At 36.3% G+C, this 14376-nt stretch overlaps 1 protein-coding gene across 1 annotated transcript in view; it reads left to right on the top strand.

Moving 5' to 3' along the window:
* DYRK1A (dual specificity tyrosine phosphorylation regulated kinase 1A) overlaps nucleotides 1-14376 on the top strand; it is a 92229-nt gene that overhangs the window by 26420 nt on the left and 51433 nt on the right. The window contains exon 2 of the mRNA XM_054188978.1: nucleotides 3644-3723. Within this exon, the coding sequence (XP_054044953.1) occupies nucleotides 3714-3723 (10 nt within the window). The 5' untranslated portion in view covers nucleotides 3644-3713. The remainder of the gene's footprint in view (nucleotides 1-3643; nucleotides 3724-14376) is intronic.

The raw sequence follows: 14376 nt of genomic DNA, 5'->3' as shown, positions 1-14376 counted from the left end.
AGTGTTTCAATTAGTACAATCCAAAAAATAAAACCTTCCCCAGCAGACTTTTCTTTTAATTCAAGCCCTTGGGTGTGCTGTTGTTGATATTCTAAAAACTCTTATTTAAATTTGTCATGGAAAGAATTCTTCATATATATATATTTTTTTTTTCTTCATATATACTTATGGAGAAGTACATATATATATAGTATATCTATAAAGTATATATATAAAGCAAGGAAAAGTCAGAGACACATGGCAGTTTTATGTTTTTCACAGTCACCATCTTTATAATATAGTGGAGTATAACAGGAGGTAAAATGTGCTCAGCATCTTTCACTTATTTAACATTTTGTAGTAAAGCTGAACTCTACACTTGAAATTATTCATGAATGTGGAGTGGCTTTGGATAGGTAATCCCATTATCTGTGTTTTGAGGAGATCAGAGGAGCATTGTGTGGGTAGGAAAGATGAAGAGTAGAAAGCAACAGCAATTAAAATAGGAAATAAAAGCATGAAGTAAAGTTTTAACATGGTAGCTTCATACATAGTTGATTTCCAAGAACTGCTCTCTTTGTTTAAATGAAAGACTTCAGCTTTTATTCTTTTGTTTGCTGTACCACTTTAAATAATTTGCTTTGTAACACCTTTCTTGTCATCTCTTCCTCCCTCTACTCCTATATTTCCAATTTACTTCTGTTCTGTACCAGTAAGTAGATCAAACTGGGTTCTTGAAGCCCAGTAAATGTTATTACCAAGGGGATTCTTCTACTAATGATCTTATAGACTGTGTGATGAGTGGGATTTGTTCTTGCCTCCTCTTATCATCAACTTATTATCTACACTAGGAAGCCCTTGTGGAGGCTGTGTAAAAGGCTTTTTGGTTTTAGTAACTTGGCAATGCAGAGGCATAACAGAAGACACTCAATTATTGAGTTTAACGTGTTGCTCCTGCAGCTATTATATGTGATTTGGTTGTACATATTTAAAAAAAAAAGTTTAAAATGTTACCCTTTTACGTCGTGTGTGTGTGTGGGGGGGATACTGTTACCATCACAGAAACTCATTGTCTTTGTTCTCCGATAATGTTTTAGAATTACTTTTTACTTTGTGGATCCCTTCTTAGAATACAGTGCTGCAATAGACACCTGCCTTTCTACTCCAGGTCTTAATTCCATGCTAATTGTCCAGTTCTTCAGAACGCAATTGTTGGACAGCTGTAAGGAGACTGAGGAAATGCATTGGTTTGTGATGGATGCGTTTTGCTGCTTAGCTGTGAAGTGGGTGGATGTATTGATTCCCTGTTAATAAACTGTTAATGACTTTATAGATACATCAGCAACTCTTCCTTATTGCCAGTAGCTCTAACATCATCTAAATTCTAAAATAATTCAGGTCTGTGTGTGTTAGTTACCTTTCCAGTTCGATTTCTCCTTTCTTATACCTTTGTGAATTCTTTGCAAGATAAATACGTTTTCAGAGTTGGTATTATAATATTATAGATTAATTTCCAGTCAGCAAAAAGCATAGCTTCCCATATTTAACAAGTTGCTTTACTGCTTTTACAAAATGAGATGTGTGATTTCAAGTTGTGTAGTCTGTGTTTATTGGATAGTAGGTTCTTATCCACCGATTTCCTCTTCTTAAGGTTTGGGATAGAGTTGGCAGTCTGTTACCCAGATCAGTGCTCTACGTTGCTAGTGTTGCAGTCGGTTTGATACAATATTAGGCTGTTGTAAAGCACTGGAGATGTGCTAATGTGCAACTTTTGGAGCATACCATTCCCATTGTAGAACTGGCAGAAGACAATGTATGCATGCTCTACAGTCTATTTTGGCTGAAAATCAGCTAGCTTTGCTCAGACTGTGTTTGTAGATAGTTTGAACTAAGCTGGCTTAGTATTGAAACTGGCCTTCTACTGATGCAAGTGAGAGGTGATCCTTGTTGTATTTGAACTACAGGGTGGTAAAGATAAAAGAGTGATGCCTTCAGTCCTTGTAGCTACTACTGGAAAAGGTTTTCTATAATCTTAGTGTCGCTAGGTACTTTTTTTTTTTTCCTTTAATAATTGCAGTATCTTTGCCAGAGAGAACTTTCAAAAATGGGACCATACCTCTGTAGCCTTAAGATACCCATGTCGGCTGGACACACCTGGTGCTCTAGGACTTCTATTGTTTGTTTAAATCCAGGGACTATTTAGCGTAAAGAAGAGAAGAGTTTCCTCTTCCTTCTTTTTTTCTTGTTCTTGAACACAAGTGACTGTCTCTATTGAGTTTAGTGTGACTTGGCTCAGTGGAAGACACTGTCTGTCTGTGCTATGTATACATCTAGAATACGTACCAGACTGAATCTTTTATCCAAATTAAAGTGATTTAGGCACGAGAGTGCCTAGTTAGTAGGATCTTCTGTAGCCTTATGCAGTACTTACCAGCCTTATCCAAGTTCATGGATACTGTGAATGTGGCAGTGACATTCTAGGTCTGTGTGGAACTTCAGCTGTGAAAAAACTAAGGCTGTTGATTCATGATGTGGGATGGACAGTTTTTGTTTGCCCCCTCCATCTTTTGGAGGCATGACAGCAAGAATTCACCTGCTCGTAAAATAACAATAGAACCACTGCAACATATACTCCTGCATGTATCACAGAAGTAATTCTTCCGTGTCTTCCCACCACTCCCTTTTGTTTGTGTGTGTGTGTGTGACATTTCTGTGGCACAAGGAAGAAGCCAGTGTGATGGCAGAAAGGCTGACTGGGCTTAGGGTATATGCAGTACTTAAACAGTCATTGTTGATGAAGAAATAGAGTGAACTGCAATGTTTTCTGCTAAAATTTCAGTATGTGAAAAGCTAGGCACACTTTCTTGGAGTTACATGTATCAGGCAGGAGGTGTTTAAATAGTAATAATCTAGACTATAATTTGAGCTGTTAGGTAATTTGCAGAGGTTCTCTAAAATTCTCATTGGAGAACAAGTGAAAAGCAAATACTTGAAATACTTTGACCAGGGGTTGGTTAGTTGTTGGGTGTTCTGTGGGTTTTTGTTGCGTGGGGTTTTTTGTTTGGTTTTTTGTTTGGTTTTTTTTTTTGGCATAATCCCACCATTCTTTTTAATTAATGAACCTAATCCAATTCCATATGAGATATGAGGAAAAAATGGACTTGTACATTTATGGATTTATGTGCACTTTTAGTTCTGTATTTTGTCGATTTGCTAAGATCCTACAGAATTTCAGTTGTGTTTTAGAAATACTGTCCTGAGTTTCTGAAAAAATTCACATATTTAAGGGTTTTGCAAAGACAGGTAACTATCAATAATTTCACTTTTGCAGGTTTGAGAAGAGCTTTTTTTGAATGACCTTAGCTTTCAGAATTGTTCAATGACCAGTTGAAATTTAAGTTAATCCTTGAAATTTCAATAGTTAGATTTTTTTTTTTCCCCTAGCAATAGATGTCAGTGGATGATAGTCTTTGTAATGTCTGTCTCTACTTTTACTATTGGAAACCTTCACTTTCCATTAGATCTTCCTTGGTTTAGCTGTGTGGTTATACCTGAGACCCAGGGCTGAAGTAAGCACTATGTGGATCTAGTAGAATAGAAGTTTACAATTTTTAGGTATCTTACTAGTTTGTATTTACATCTACTTTTTTTCTTCATTTTGCAGTGTTGTTTGCTGCTGGACCCTCCCTGCCCCCCACACCCCCGCAGGATGATATGAGACTTGAAAGAAGACGATGCATACAGGTGATCTTATTTTCAAGGGCTTTTAGAAGGGAAAATCTTCTGTGTTCTTGATCTGATTTCTGTTTCTATTCCGTTCTCTGTAGCCCCAGAATGATGTCATTCTAACCTTAGTATAATATTTAAGAATCTGTGGAATTCTGAAATCTTTCTTTGCCCTTTGAAGCTCTTTTGCAACTGTCCAGGAAGAAAACAGTTTCCCTGAATGGAAATATTGTTTTCAAAGCTTTACACACAAAAAAAAAAAAAAAAAAAAAAAAAAAAAAAAAAAAAAGGGTTTGCTTTTAAAGATGCTAACTAAATGTACTGCTTTTGGTCTTGTCTTTTTTGTTATTACACCGTTTAGTGCCCCTCACTTGCCAACAGATATAGGGCACCTGTTTGGTGACATAGTATTTCAATCATTCATTAACTTTCTTTTAAAGAAATGTTGTGGATTCATCTGAAAAAGCATAACAAATTAATAGCTAAGAGTTCGTTATGCCTTATCACATACTTATGTGCAGTTACTGTAAGATTTCTCAAGAACTGAGGACAGGATCTTTGAACATCTTTGAAAGTCACTGGCCATTCTTAAAATTGATGTTTAAGGAAGTTCTTCCATTTTTTGCTAATCAAAATACTGTAAGTGCCAAGTGTATTTGCAGATTAAATAGCTTATTTTTAGTGATACTGTTTTGCTGGAAATATGGTTAATATTTTGACATGAAAAATCATGATCAGCAGAAGTAGAATAAAATTTAGGTTGTACAGGAGGATTAGTGTAGTTCTTCATACTTAAATGCCCTTATGTAAGCAATGAATAGTTCTGTGACTTACCTTTTGAGGCCTATAACAGTGAAATACCCATAAGACAGATCTTTCGTATACTTGTTCAGCTTTGAAACCCGTGAATCCTTGGGGCTGGAAAAAAGCTAGATAGATTTATGTATGCATGCAGATCATCTTCTGATTGACAGTTTTCAGTTGCATCAGCTGTTCATGCATAAACAGCTTTAGAGGGTATGTTTACATGGAGCATGTTGGATTAAGACCAAGATGCTGTAAGTGGATATTTCATTCTGTGAAAACTAAACATTCATTCGTTTCAGTTGAATGTTTGTAAATTGTATGTTGATAGGTCAAGTAAAACTGGGCCTGAAGAGTTCTAAAATTAGGTGAGACAAAGAAGAGGAGAAAGAAAAAAAGTATTCTGAAGGGATATTTAATTTGTTTTAAAAATATAAATCTAGAGTAATAGCATTTAAAGTCTCAAAATTGAATCTTTTGGTGTCCCATGAAATTTGTGGAGCTGTGTCTAGTCATTGCAATTGATGACATTGTAGGTCATTTGCTTGTTGTGGTGTAGATTAAAATACAGCCCAACTTAAATACTGAGAAAACGGTTTGAAAGCTTTGAAAATATTCATCCCACAATTGAAAGGAGAGATAATATTATGAAATAGCACCTTATGTATCTTACACTGTTTGAGAGAATTAAGTTTTTGTATTGTAATATGTTAATCTGATTTGAAACTTAAGCACTTTCAGTTTTGGTCAGGATTTCTGATGATGGTGAGTTTGTAGAATTATGAGCTTAGAAAGTAGAAATGTATGCAAGATTTTGAATTTTAAGGAAAAATTCTATCTCCTGTAGCCCACATTCTTTTATTTAGAAGCCCCATGATAAATGCAGAGTGAAAAACAGTGGTACCTTGACGAAGACTTTCAGGCTTCTGATGTGTCATATAAGTTGGAAGTTAGGCAAGTAAGATTTTTTTGCAGTTTTCTGTTTATTAGGAGAGCCAATATTAGTATGCTGAGGTTCTGAGAATAAACACAATTTGCATGCCTTAAAATGAAAAAATGTACTGTAATTATTTTGTAATGCAGTAACAGCAAGAGTCATATGATGACTCTGCTGATATCTTTCTCAAGTTCAAAGTAGCTGGTGAGAGCTCAGGCCAGAAATTGAAAGGTTTTGTGGTTATTGAGAACAGTTCTTTTGCATTTTCAACAAGGCTTGACTTCTGAGGGTGACTGATCTGTGTGACTGATCAGAGATGCCTGATAATATCTAAGCTACCTTTGGCTAAAGGATGAAAGCTTCTATAGGGTAAATACATTCTTTGTTATAATGGGCATCACTTAAATTCTCTGGAAACTGACCTACTCCAAAACCCTAAAATTAACCACAACATAACTGGGGGAAACAGTCCTCTTGAGGAAGAGGATTTTTTCGCTTTTTCGATCTTAGAATACTTGAATTTTAGATCACCGCTTAAGCTGAAAACACAGAAATATATTAAGGTCCACTGCTTTTAAAAAAAAAGTGAAAATATGAAGAAATGGTGATATTGAATCTTATTTTCCAGTATGACTAACCAGGAAAACAAATTTGCAGCATATCTGACTTCTCTTTTTGCCCTGTTCTTAGCACCTGTGGTATCTAGGACACATACAGGGAGGGGCACTTTAAAATACTATTTGGAGGACTGAAAGATTTTCAATAATTGTTTTTTGTCAATGTTGTTAACTTATAGATTTTATAGGATCTATACTGCTTTTCTGTGAAACACTGTAAAAAGCAAAGCTGGGTGTTCAGCTCATTGTAGGAAGAGCTAAATTTATGTTTCAGGCATGCTTGTGCGTTACAAATGTGTGTTATGGTAACAAAGTTAATGCCTTAGAATGTGGTTTGTGATTAAAAAAAATATTTTCAGAATGTGAATTTTTCTTTTTTACTTCTTTGTACTTTGAAAGTCAGTCTCTGGGACATTTTCTTAAAGGAAGGAACCATAAGTGTCAATGCTATTACTACCATTATGGTTGTAGTTATTATGCTGATAATCATACTAGCAAGTGTTTACTTTCTATGGTTTAGTAGCATCAAATTTCAGACTGCGCTATGTACTTACAAGCAAGGATTCATCTTGTGTTTGAAAGTTCATGTTTTCAAAGTGGTTGCTACATCTTGTCCTGCAGCTTTTAAGCAGAGTATAACTGTGTGGTTGGTTGTTACTTTTTTCCCTCCTCTTTGTGGAGGCTACTTTTATAAAAATGGCTTGGTTTTTTAACAAAGAACTTTCTGGTTTTGGCTTTGATTTTTCTAGTTTGCTGCAGCCTAGGAACACGTAACTAAAAATAATTAGTTGCCTGGTCTTTAAGCTTTTGAAGAGCTTAAAGCTTCTTGTCTTTTCTTAACCTTTGTAAGAAAAGGACTCATATCTCAGTTGAGAGTGTAAGGCACCAGTATAGATCTACTAAACTATGAGTTCCAGAAGGATCCATTCCTTAACACCACATGCTGATCCTCTCAGGGGAGATTAAGTGGTAACAGTTATTGTTGAACTACTGTTCTTCAAAGCAGAAGGGAATGAAATGAAAAAGAGGCTGCACGTCCTGAACTGCTTTTTGACAATGATGCATTTTATATTAAAATGCAACAGATATCTCTTCCTGATTTAGATGTCCTGCAAGGCCATTGAACAACATTGTTTGGGACATTTCTGCATACTAAGGGCAGCATGGAAACAGGGTGACTGTTACCAGTTATGTCCTAAATAGACATATATAATGTATTGTATAATGGAGTATTTTTCTCCAGTTCTTATGCCTGTATAAACTGATCCGGAGGTTCGATAAAGTGAAACCATTAAAAAGAAGGGGTGGTTATTTTATCTTTAATTATGTGGTAGAAGTTATCATGTATTAACTTTGTTTTTTTAACACATTCACATTTTCATGGGTAGATCTGAATGTAGAAAACGGATCAAAATAATAGTTCTATCAAATTATTCTCTTTGTCATGATAATACCTCGGATGCACCAGAGATGTTGAGAATGAAGCAAGTGATATAAAATGTGAAAATGGTATATTTGAGTTTGATAAAACATGGGGAGTTAATCATATTGCTCTTAACTTTAAAAATACTAGGAAATAGCTCATGTTTGGGAAAGAAAGAATAAAAAGCCATTCCAATACTACTCAATAAGAATAGTGCAAGAACAATGAAGTAGTAAATACTTGCATAGATACTTTCTCCGCCCCCCTCCCCTGTCTGCATTGCTTATTAAAATATTAAAAACGCAGAGTAAAGAGCTCTGGGAAGTTCTTGGATTGGCTTGAGTTTATAGTCTTGCAAATGTTCAGGTGTTAGTTTTATGTAAGAGTAGAATGAAAATTTAGAATTGGGCTATGTCTCTCACGTCTCCTATTCCTAATACTTTAGCTAGTGATTTCATTGAGTCTGTAGCTATTTTTAAGAATGTTTTTATATGTGTCAGTAGTAAAAAAAACAAACCAAAGCAAAAAAAACCCCCTGCTACTCTGCGGTCAGAAAAAACTGCGTCCGATATTGCTGCTCTGTATTTTGAAGTTCATCTGTATTACATTATACCAGATCTGCTGATATGCCTTTGAACTAGTTTGTTAAAAGCTACTTTAAGTTTTACCAGGGAATTGCAGAAACTTACTGGGGCATCACCTTTCTGTCACCTACCTGTATCTTCCTGTGGAAATGACGACTGAACTATTCATGGTTCCATTTAAGTAATTGCATACCTGGAGTGTCTTTGTGAGGTGTATGTTGTTGGCATAAAACCAGAACCGGGTTGTACAGAAGCAAATGTTTGGCTCGTGTGCTAATTAATTCTATACTGAAGCGTGGTATGGGCTGGTTCCGGTTTTGTTTCTGGTTGGTGACTTTCATTCCAATTAGACTGATTCTGTCTGTCAGTAACTTGTTCACATCCTTGACTGTATCATTATGGGCAGTTTTTGTTGGATATAGAGGTTCTTGGCTGAGCAGATAAACAGAAGTTTAACATAAACAGAAGATACCAAGAAAATAATGTAAGAGACAGGGTTGCTCATTAGTAGTGGAAGTTTTAAATATAGATAGCTAATGAGCACTTTGCATGACTAAGAATGCTTTTAGGGTTAACTGCTGTTTTTACATCGATAACTCTCTTTGCAGGAGTTGTTTGTGCTGTCTTTCTGGCTGTTAGTTTTTTGTCAGCAGTTGTGAGAAAGCAGTCAGGAACGAGTTGAACACAGTTGCTTACTGAAGGGCAACAGTTATCATATTGAAAGTGGAAGTTCTGCTTTTCAGAGATGGAGTCATTGACCTCAATGAATGATAACCTTGAAGTCAAGAGACTAGATTAATGCTCTACTTTCTGTATTTGAGATCAAAAATGTGAAAACCTGGACAGCTAAAGTTAGATTCGTGCATCCATATTTAAAAAGAAGTTGCCTATTTAAAAGAAAAGGAATTTTTTTTTCCCCTCGTCCAAAATTGCTTAGTACCTGCGATATTGAGGATTTAAGTTTTCGGCCTCAGTCCTCATCTAAGAGGAAACAAATGACAAAAAACCTTTTCCAGGGTTTTGGCATGGAAGTCTAGCTACATTTCTTCTTCAGGAACAGACTGAAGCATCTAAACCAGAAAATCTTTAGAGTTCTATGTTTTTATTTAGCTTGCTTCCTCTTAAGAGAGAGCAACGCTCTTTCTTTTAAGAGAGAGAGCTGTGATTTCTTATAGAAAGCCCTGTTGGTAGTTGTCTTGGTTTTTTTCATGTCTTAAGTTTCATTTGTGTTTTGCAGCGAAAATAATTGAAATATTCTTTCTTGGGCTGTTCATAAGAGTGCTCAGTGGTGTTCACAGACGCATTGGGTGGCAGTAGTCAACAGCAGCTTGTTTCTTCAGGAGGGCAGGGAAGGGGGGGGCCGCTGCAGCCGAGTGTTGCTCTCCTTAGTTGGTGAAGTTGAGATGTTGTCAGCTCAGGGGACCATCAGGAGATAGGAGGATTGCACTTTCAAAAGCATTATGTTGCTGCATAATGCTTGAAATAAAAGTATCTTAAAGGTACACATCTGTAGTTTTAATAGTTTGGAAAAGTAATTTCTAGTCATTTGTATCCTGAGTTATGTGGTCCTCTTTTAAAAACTTTTTTTTGAGGTAACTTTCAATGAAGTACTAAGTGATGAGGACATTTCTTTTTAATGAACAGTGGAGCTCCAGCAGTTATATTGCAAGGCTGAAATTTATTTCTGTTCGATATTTCTAAGAGCAAAGACTTACTTAGACTTGAGAAAATTTTGATTTTGAATAAAAAATTCAAATTCAGATGAAGAATCACAATCTTAACTATTATAAAAAGTATTGCACACCTTCAGAATTACTGGTCAGTCCACTGAGAATTCCTGAGGTCTACAATGAACATAACACTACAAATATAGAGTCTTTCTTATAGCCCTTAAGGTCATCAAATCAGCAGCTATAATGAAAAAGCCCCTGTTGTGTCAGAGTGTTCAGTGTGTGAATGAAAATTAAAGGTTCTCTTGGGTAACGCGGTAATAGGATGGCTAGACTGCATTTAGAACTGCTAATATAGTCTCGGCATTGTGCTATATCATGTTGACTTACTGGCTCTGGTGTTTGCTAGTGTGAGTGTTCATGTCTTATGCATTGTATTGTGTAGCAGACAGCGTTTTTTGTCCTGTTTCATGTGCCTTTAGTAGCAAATCGCATTCACAGAGTGATACTGTTTGCCTGGGTTGGGAGGTTTTTGACTGAAGCTGTGAGTGTGGATCAGCTTTGAAGTGAATCTTGGCCCTATGCTTCTTGGGGAAGGACTATCAGTTTCTATCTCGAGCAACCTTCTTCCCTTGAACTCAACAGTGGACAACGCTAGTTCAAGAGCTTGCCCTTTACAGCTTTCTAAGAATCGCTTCTGAATCCTTGTATACTTAAAGTACATCCTAGGGTGCAAATCTTTGATTGCACACAGCAATAGCTTTATTTGTATTTGCTACCTATGGAGATAGAATACCTGAAATTCATCAGCTTTGATCAGCCCTAACTAAACAAGCTTAATAGCGGCTTAACTTAAATATGCTAACATCTATTTTATATAGATCCATAAGCAGGGGAATAAGTGTTTGTAGGAGGCATCCTATTTTATAAATCATGCATTCAGATGTAAATGACATCTCCTTCCATCCCTGAACAGTTAGATTCTTTTGGCGATAGGTATTAAGATACCGAGAGAGAGGCCATAGGATGGCTCTCTAAACAGCCAGGCCTGAGTACCTGATAGTTCTTGGTAGGAATTCTGTTGATAATACTTTATCAGGTAGGTGGGGTGCAAGAACCATGCAAATATTGTTCATAAATCTTGCTGAAATTGGACATTATGACTCCTTAAAAACTGTTATTTCTGTTTCTAGTCAGCCTACTGTTTCCCGTTTGGTTCAATTCATCCCTTGATATATGGGTTTTAGTATGTTTATATTAAAAGCTATTGCAGGCAGTGGTGACAACATGTTCTGTTAGCTTGATGCGTAACTGTTACGCCAAACCGGTATATTACCAGCTTATCAAAGCAACATAGGATACACTAAGACCTGATGATGGATTTTTTTGGCTAGTCCTATGTAGGGGAGAAAGCGTTCCCCTCAATAGGTTTTATGATAGTTTCCATGTCTTAATTTGCAATCAACTATCCGTGCTTATTAGCTTGGATATTTCCATAAGACAACTTAAGGACATATTTGTCAGCTGTTTTGTGTCACTAGGTGCAGTTCAGACATAATCTAAGGGGGTCTAGTAAAAACCTGTGCTAAGCAACATACTGAAGCTTGGAAAATACTGTAAAACAGACTGTGGTAGTTCTCAGATTTTCATCTTGATGCTATTCTCAAAAATACATATTTGTTGGTAAGCCGTTATGGACAATGATTAGATTAGAGAGCAAGAAACAATCGTTTGTTTTTATGAGTGGTAGTGAGACATCAAATTTACAGTTTCGACCTTTCAGTTATCCTGGCAACAGAGTTAGTGGGTAATATGCAGCACAACATGTATTGATCAGCCAAAGTGATATTCTGAAGCCTTGTTTCTGAGGCCCATCACTTCATTGATATTTACATCTAACTCCTGTTGACGTTTTGCTGTCTTAATTACCGAAAATATCTTTGAATATCTAGATTTTAGTATATTGCAGATCGGGATAGCTGTTGAACATATTTGCTATAAAGGTGGAACAGGTGACAGCTGTTTTGTTCCAGACATAGAAGAGAGACTTGTTCCTGATTTCCTCCTCGCCCGTGGAAATCTATTGGTGCCTGTGTTTTCCTAACAAATTGGTTATTAAAGGTCCATTAAAAAGCTGAGGATACAAGCATAATACTAAGTTCTGCATGTTCTGGTTAGTTCTGGTTCTTCTAACTGGTTTCCTTTTTTTGAGTTCTCCTGACTTCTATTTCATTATCTTACTGAATCCACTTTACATGTGAACAGAGAATCCAACCTAAAGTTTGGTACACCACCCAACACTGGTATTTTGTCTCACAGTATCTTTCCTAACATCACAGAGAATCTTCATATTTGTGCATCTTGCCTACTTGAGGTTATTATTTTGGGGTGAACTTGCCTTAAACCAGGACATTGTGCTACCCCTGAAATGTAATGTAGAAGGATCGATAGACATGCTGTGCCAGGAAATGAAGTAGAAGGATCATGTTTGCAAAGGTGGGTGAAGCTGATTTCACTCTTACCTGGTTTGTAGATACAAGTGATTTCTACTCAGTTATTCAGGCAGTAAGGCATTTGAATAGAGAAGCGGCATTGTAGTACTGTGATTGTAGTCCATAGTTCCTCAGGGCTGTCTCACCATTCCAGAGGAATAAATAACCATTCCTGGCAATACGTGAGGGTCCTTGTACAGACAGCAGTGATTATAGAAGCCCAAGAAGTGGGATGAATATAACCATATTTTGATGGATTCTTTTTTAAATGCTAGCTTATCTGTAGTAGGACTTTCATCCATCCTCAGGCTCCTCCAAAGTCACTGAATATGCTTAGATGGCTTGAACTGAGACTGCAAGTTTTTGTATATTAGTAAAAGTATATATGATTTCACCTGTCATATTAATATGAGTTCTGACTTGTTAGTAATGTCTCTCAGAAGTAGATCAGATCCTTCTCTGTGAGTTGGATTGAATATAAAACTGATAAGTGGTATCTTTATGTAGGTATGGAATATTGGCTTACATGTATTAGATCAGCTTATTAAAAAAGAAAAGAAAAGACAAAACTTGGTAAACGTATTTGTTTACCTTCCAGTAATACGGAGGCTTTGTTCTAGCTTGGAATGAAGGAGTGAGTTTGCCCTTTGAAATACTTCACTTAACTGAAGTTTATCAAAATACCAGTGAAAACAACGGATGTCCATTGTACTTTGATTTACAGCTTTGTTTTAGGTAATGTTCCATATTTTTATGTTAAGGTGATGCTTTAAGTAGACTACGTGTTAACTCCTTAAAGATTGTAAAAAAAGCAGTAATTATCAATTGATTTACTCATGCTTCTCAATAGTAAGTTATACCTTTCTAAAACTTTCTGCTCTAAAATTAAGTAATCATTTTACAGTGCTGAGTAATTCTTGGAGACTTACCTGAGTAAAATGATGTATCCATAGCATATACTTTAAGTGTATTTCTGGTGCTTGGTTTCAGAAGGTGGTCTCTCACTCTCACTACAAAAGCTAGTGTTTCTTCTAAGCTAAGTGTTCACATCTCTGGAGTGTTCTCTGAAATGAAATTCAGTTTTTCAAAACTGGTGTGTTGAGATGTTGAAGGAAAACTTTGATTAAGATGATTCTGGTAAATAAATAACAGTAAAAATATAAGGTAGTCTTGTGTACTTTAATTTAGACTAGTTTGCATAGATCTTTGCATGTATGTGTTTTGTACTTGGTGATCCTCAGTATCAACTAATTGTTTGTGTCCTTTGATTTTGTTGTGCAGTCATCTGATGAGAGCACTAGCTTCTTTTAAACTGAGCACCTTGCAAAGAAACAGATTTACCAGGCCAAAATCTTCAAGGAATCAGTGCAGTTTTTAGATGATAGCTTTTAACATGTCTTCCTTCTTCTTTCTTTGCACCCCAGTATTTTACAAAAAAACGTGTTCACAATTGAACCATTTCTGTTTGTTTTGCCATTTTTACTGTTTGGAAGGAGATTTTCTGAAGGCAGTTAGAAAACACTATTTGTAAAGTATGCCAAAAGAGAGCTGCAAGAGCAGATGTAGTCAGAAGAGATTTAAGAGTAAAATTTCACAGACAAAAAGTCCCACTTCTCTGTTAGTAAATTGAATGTTCCCAGCCACTGAAGCTGATCACATGGAACAGCACACATCTGTGCTAGTTAACTGTCCTAGCCTGTAAAACTGGGTGGCTGCCTGAAAGCTGCCTATTGGGAAGGATTCCTGGAACATGCTGACTGCCACACATTCCCAGGAGTTACTGCGGAAGAGTGCTAGTTGGAATGGATGCTATGAATGCTCTAACGTTTTACTAACGCAGTGGATCATAGTCCTGTGTTTGGGAACCTTCCTCGGCTCAGCTGAATCTGTTAGTATAGATGTACACGGCTTCTAGTTCCACGCTTACTGAAGTATTAACTCCCCTGTTGTCTACTAGACCTTGAAGGAGGACTGGTAGAACCCTTTTTCCTTTCCCTTTGGACTTACTGTTGTCTCAGAAGAAGGTTAGGTTTTTTTTTTTTCTTCCTGGTCAAAACAAAGACAACACTGTTGTTTGTTTTACCTTTTATTACATATACATTACATATATATGTATGTATGTATGTGTGTGTATATATATATAT

This window comes from Rissa tridactyla, chromosome 1 (assembly GCF_028500815.1).
Source record: "Rissa tridactyla isolate bRisTri1 chromosome 1, bRisTri1.patW.cur.20221130, whole genome shotgun sequence".
In the NCBI taxonomy this organism is placed as follows: Eukaryota; Metazoa; Chordata; class Aves; order Charadriiformes; family Laridae; genus Rissa; species Rissa tridactyla.
Note: the sequence above shows the minus strand (reverse complement) of the source record. Positions and strands in the feature narration are given on the sequence as shown.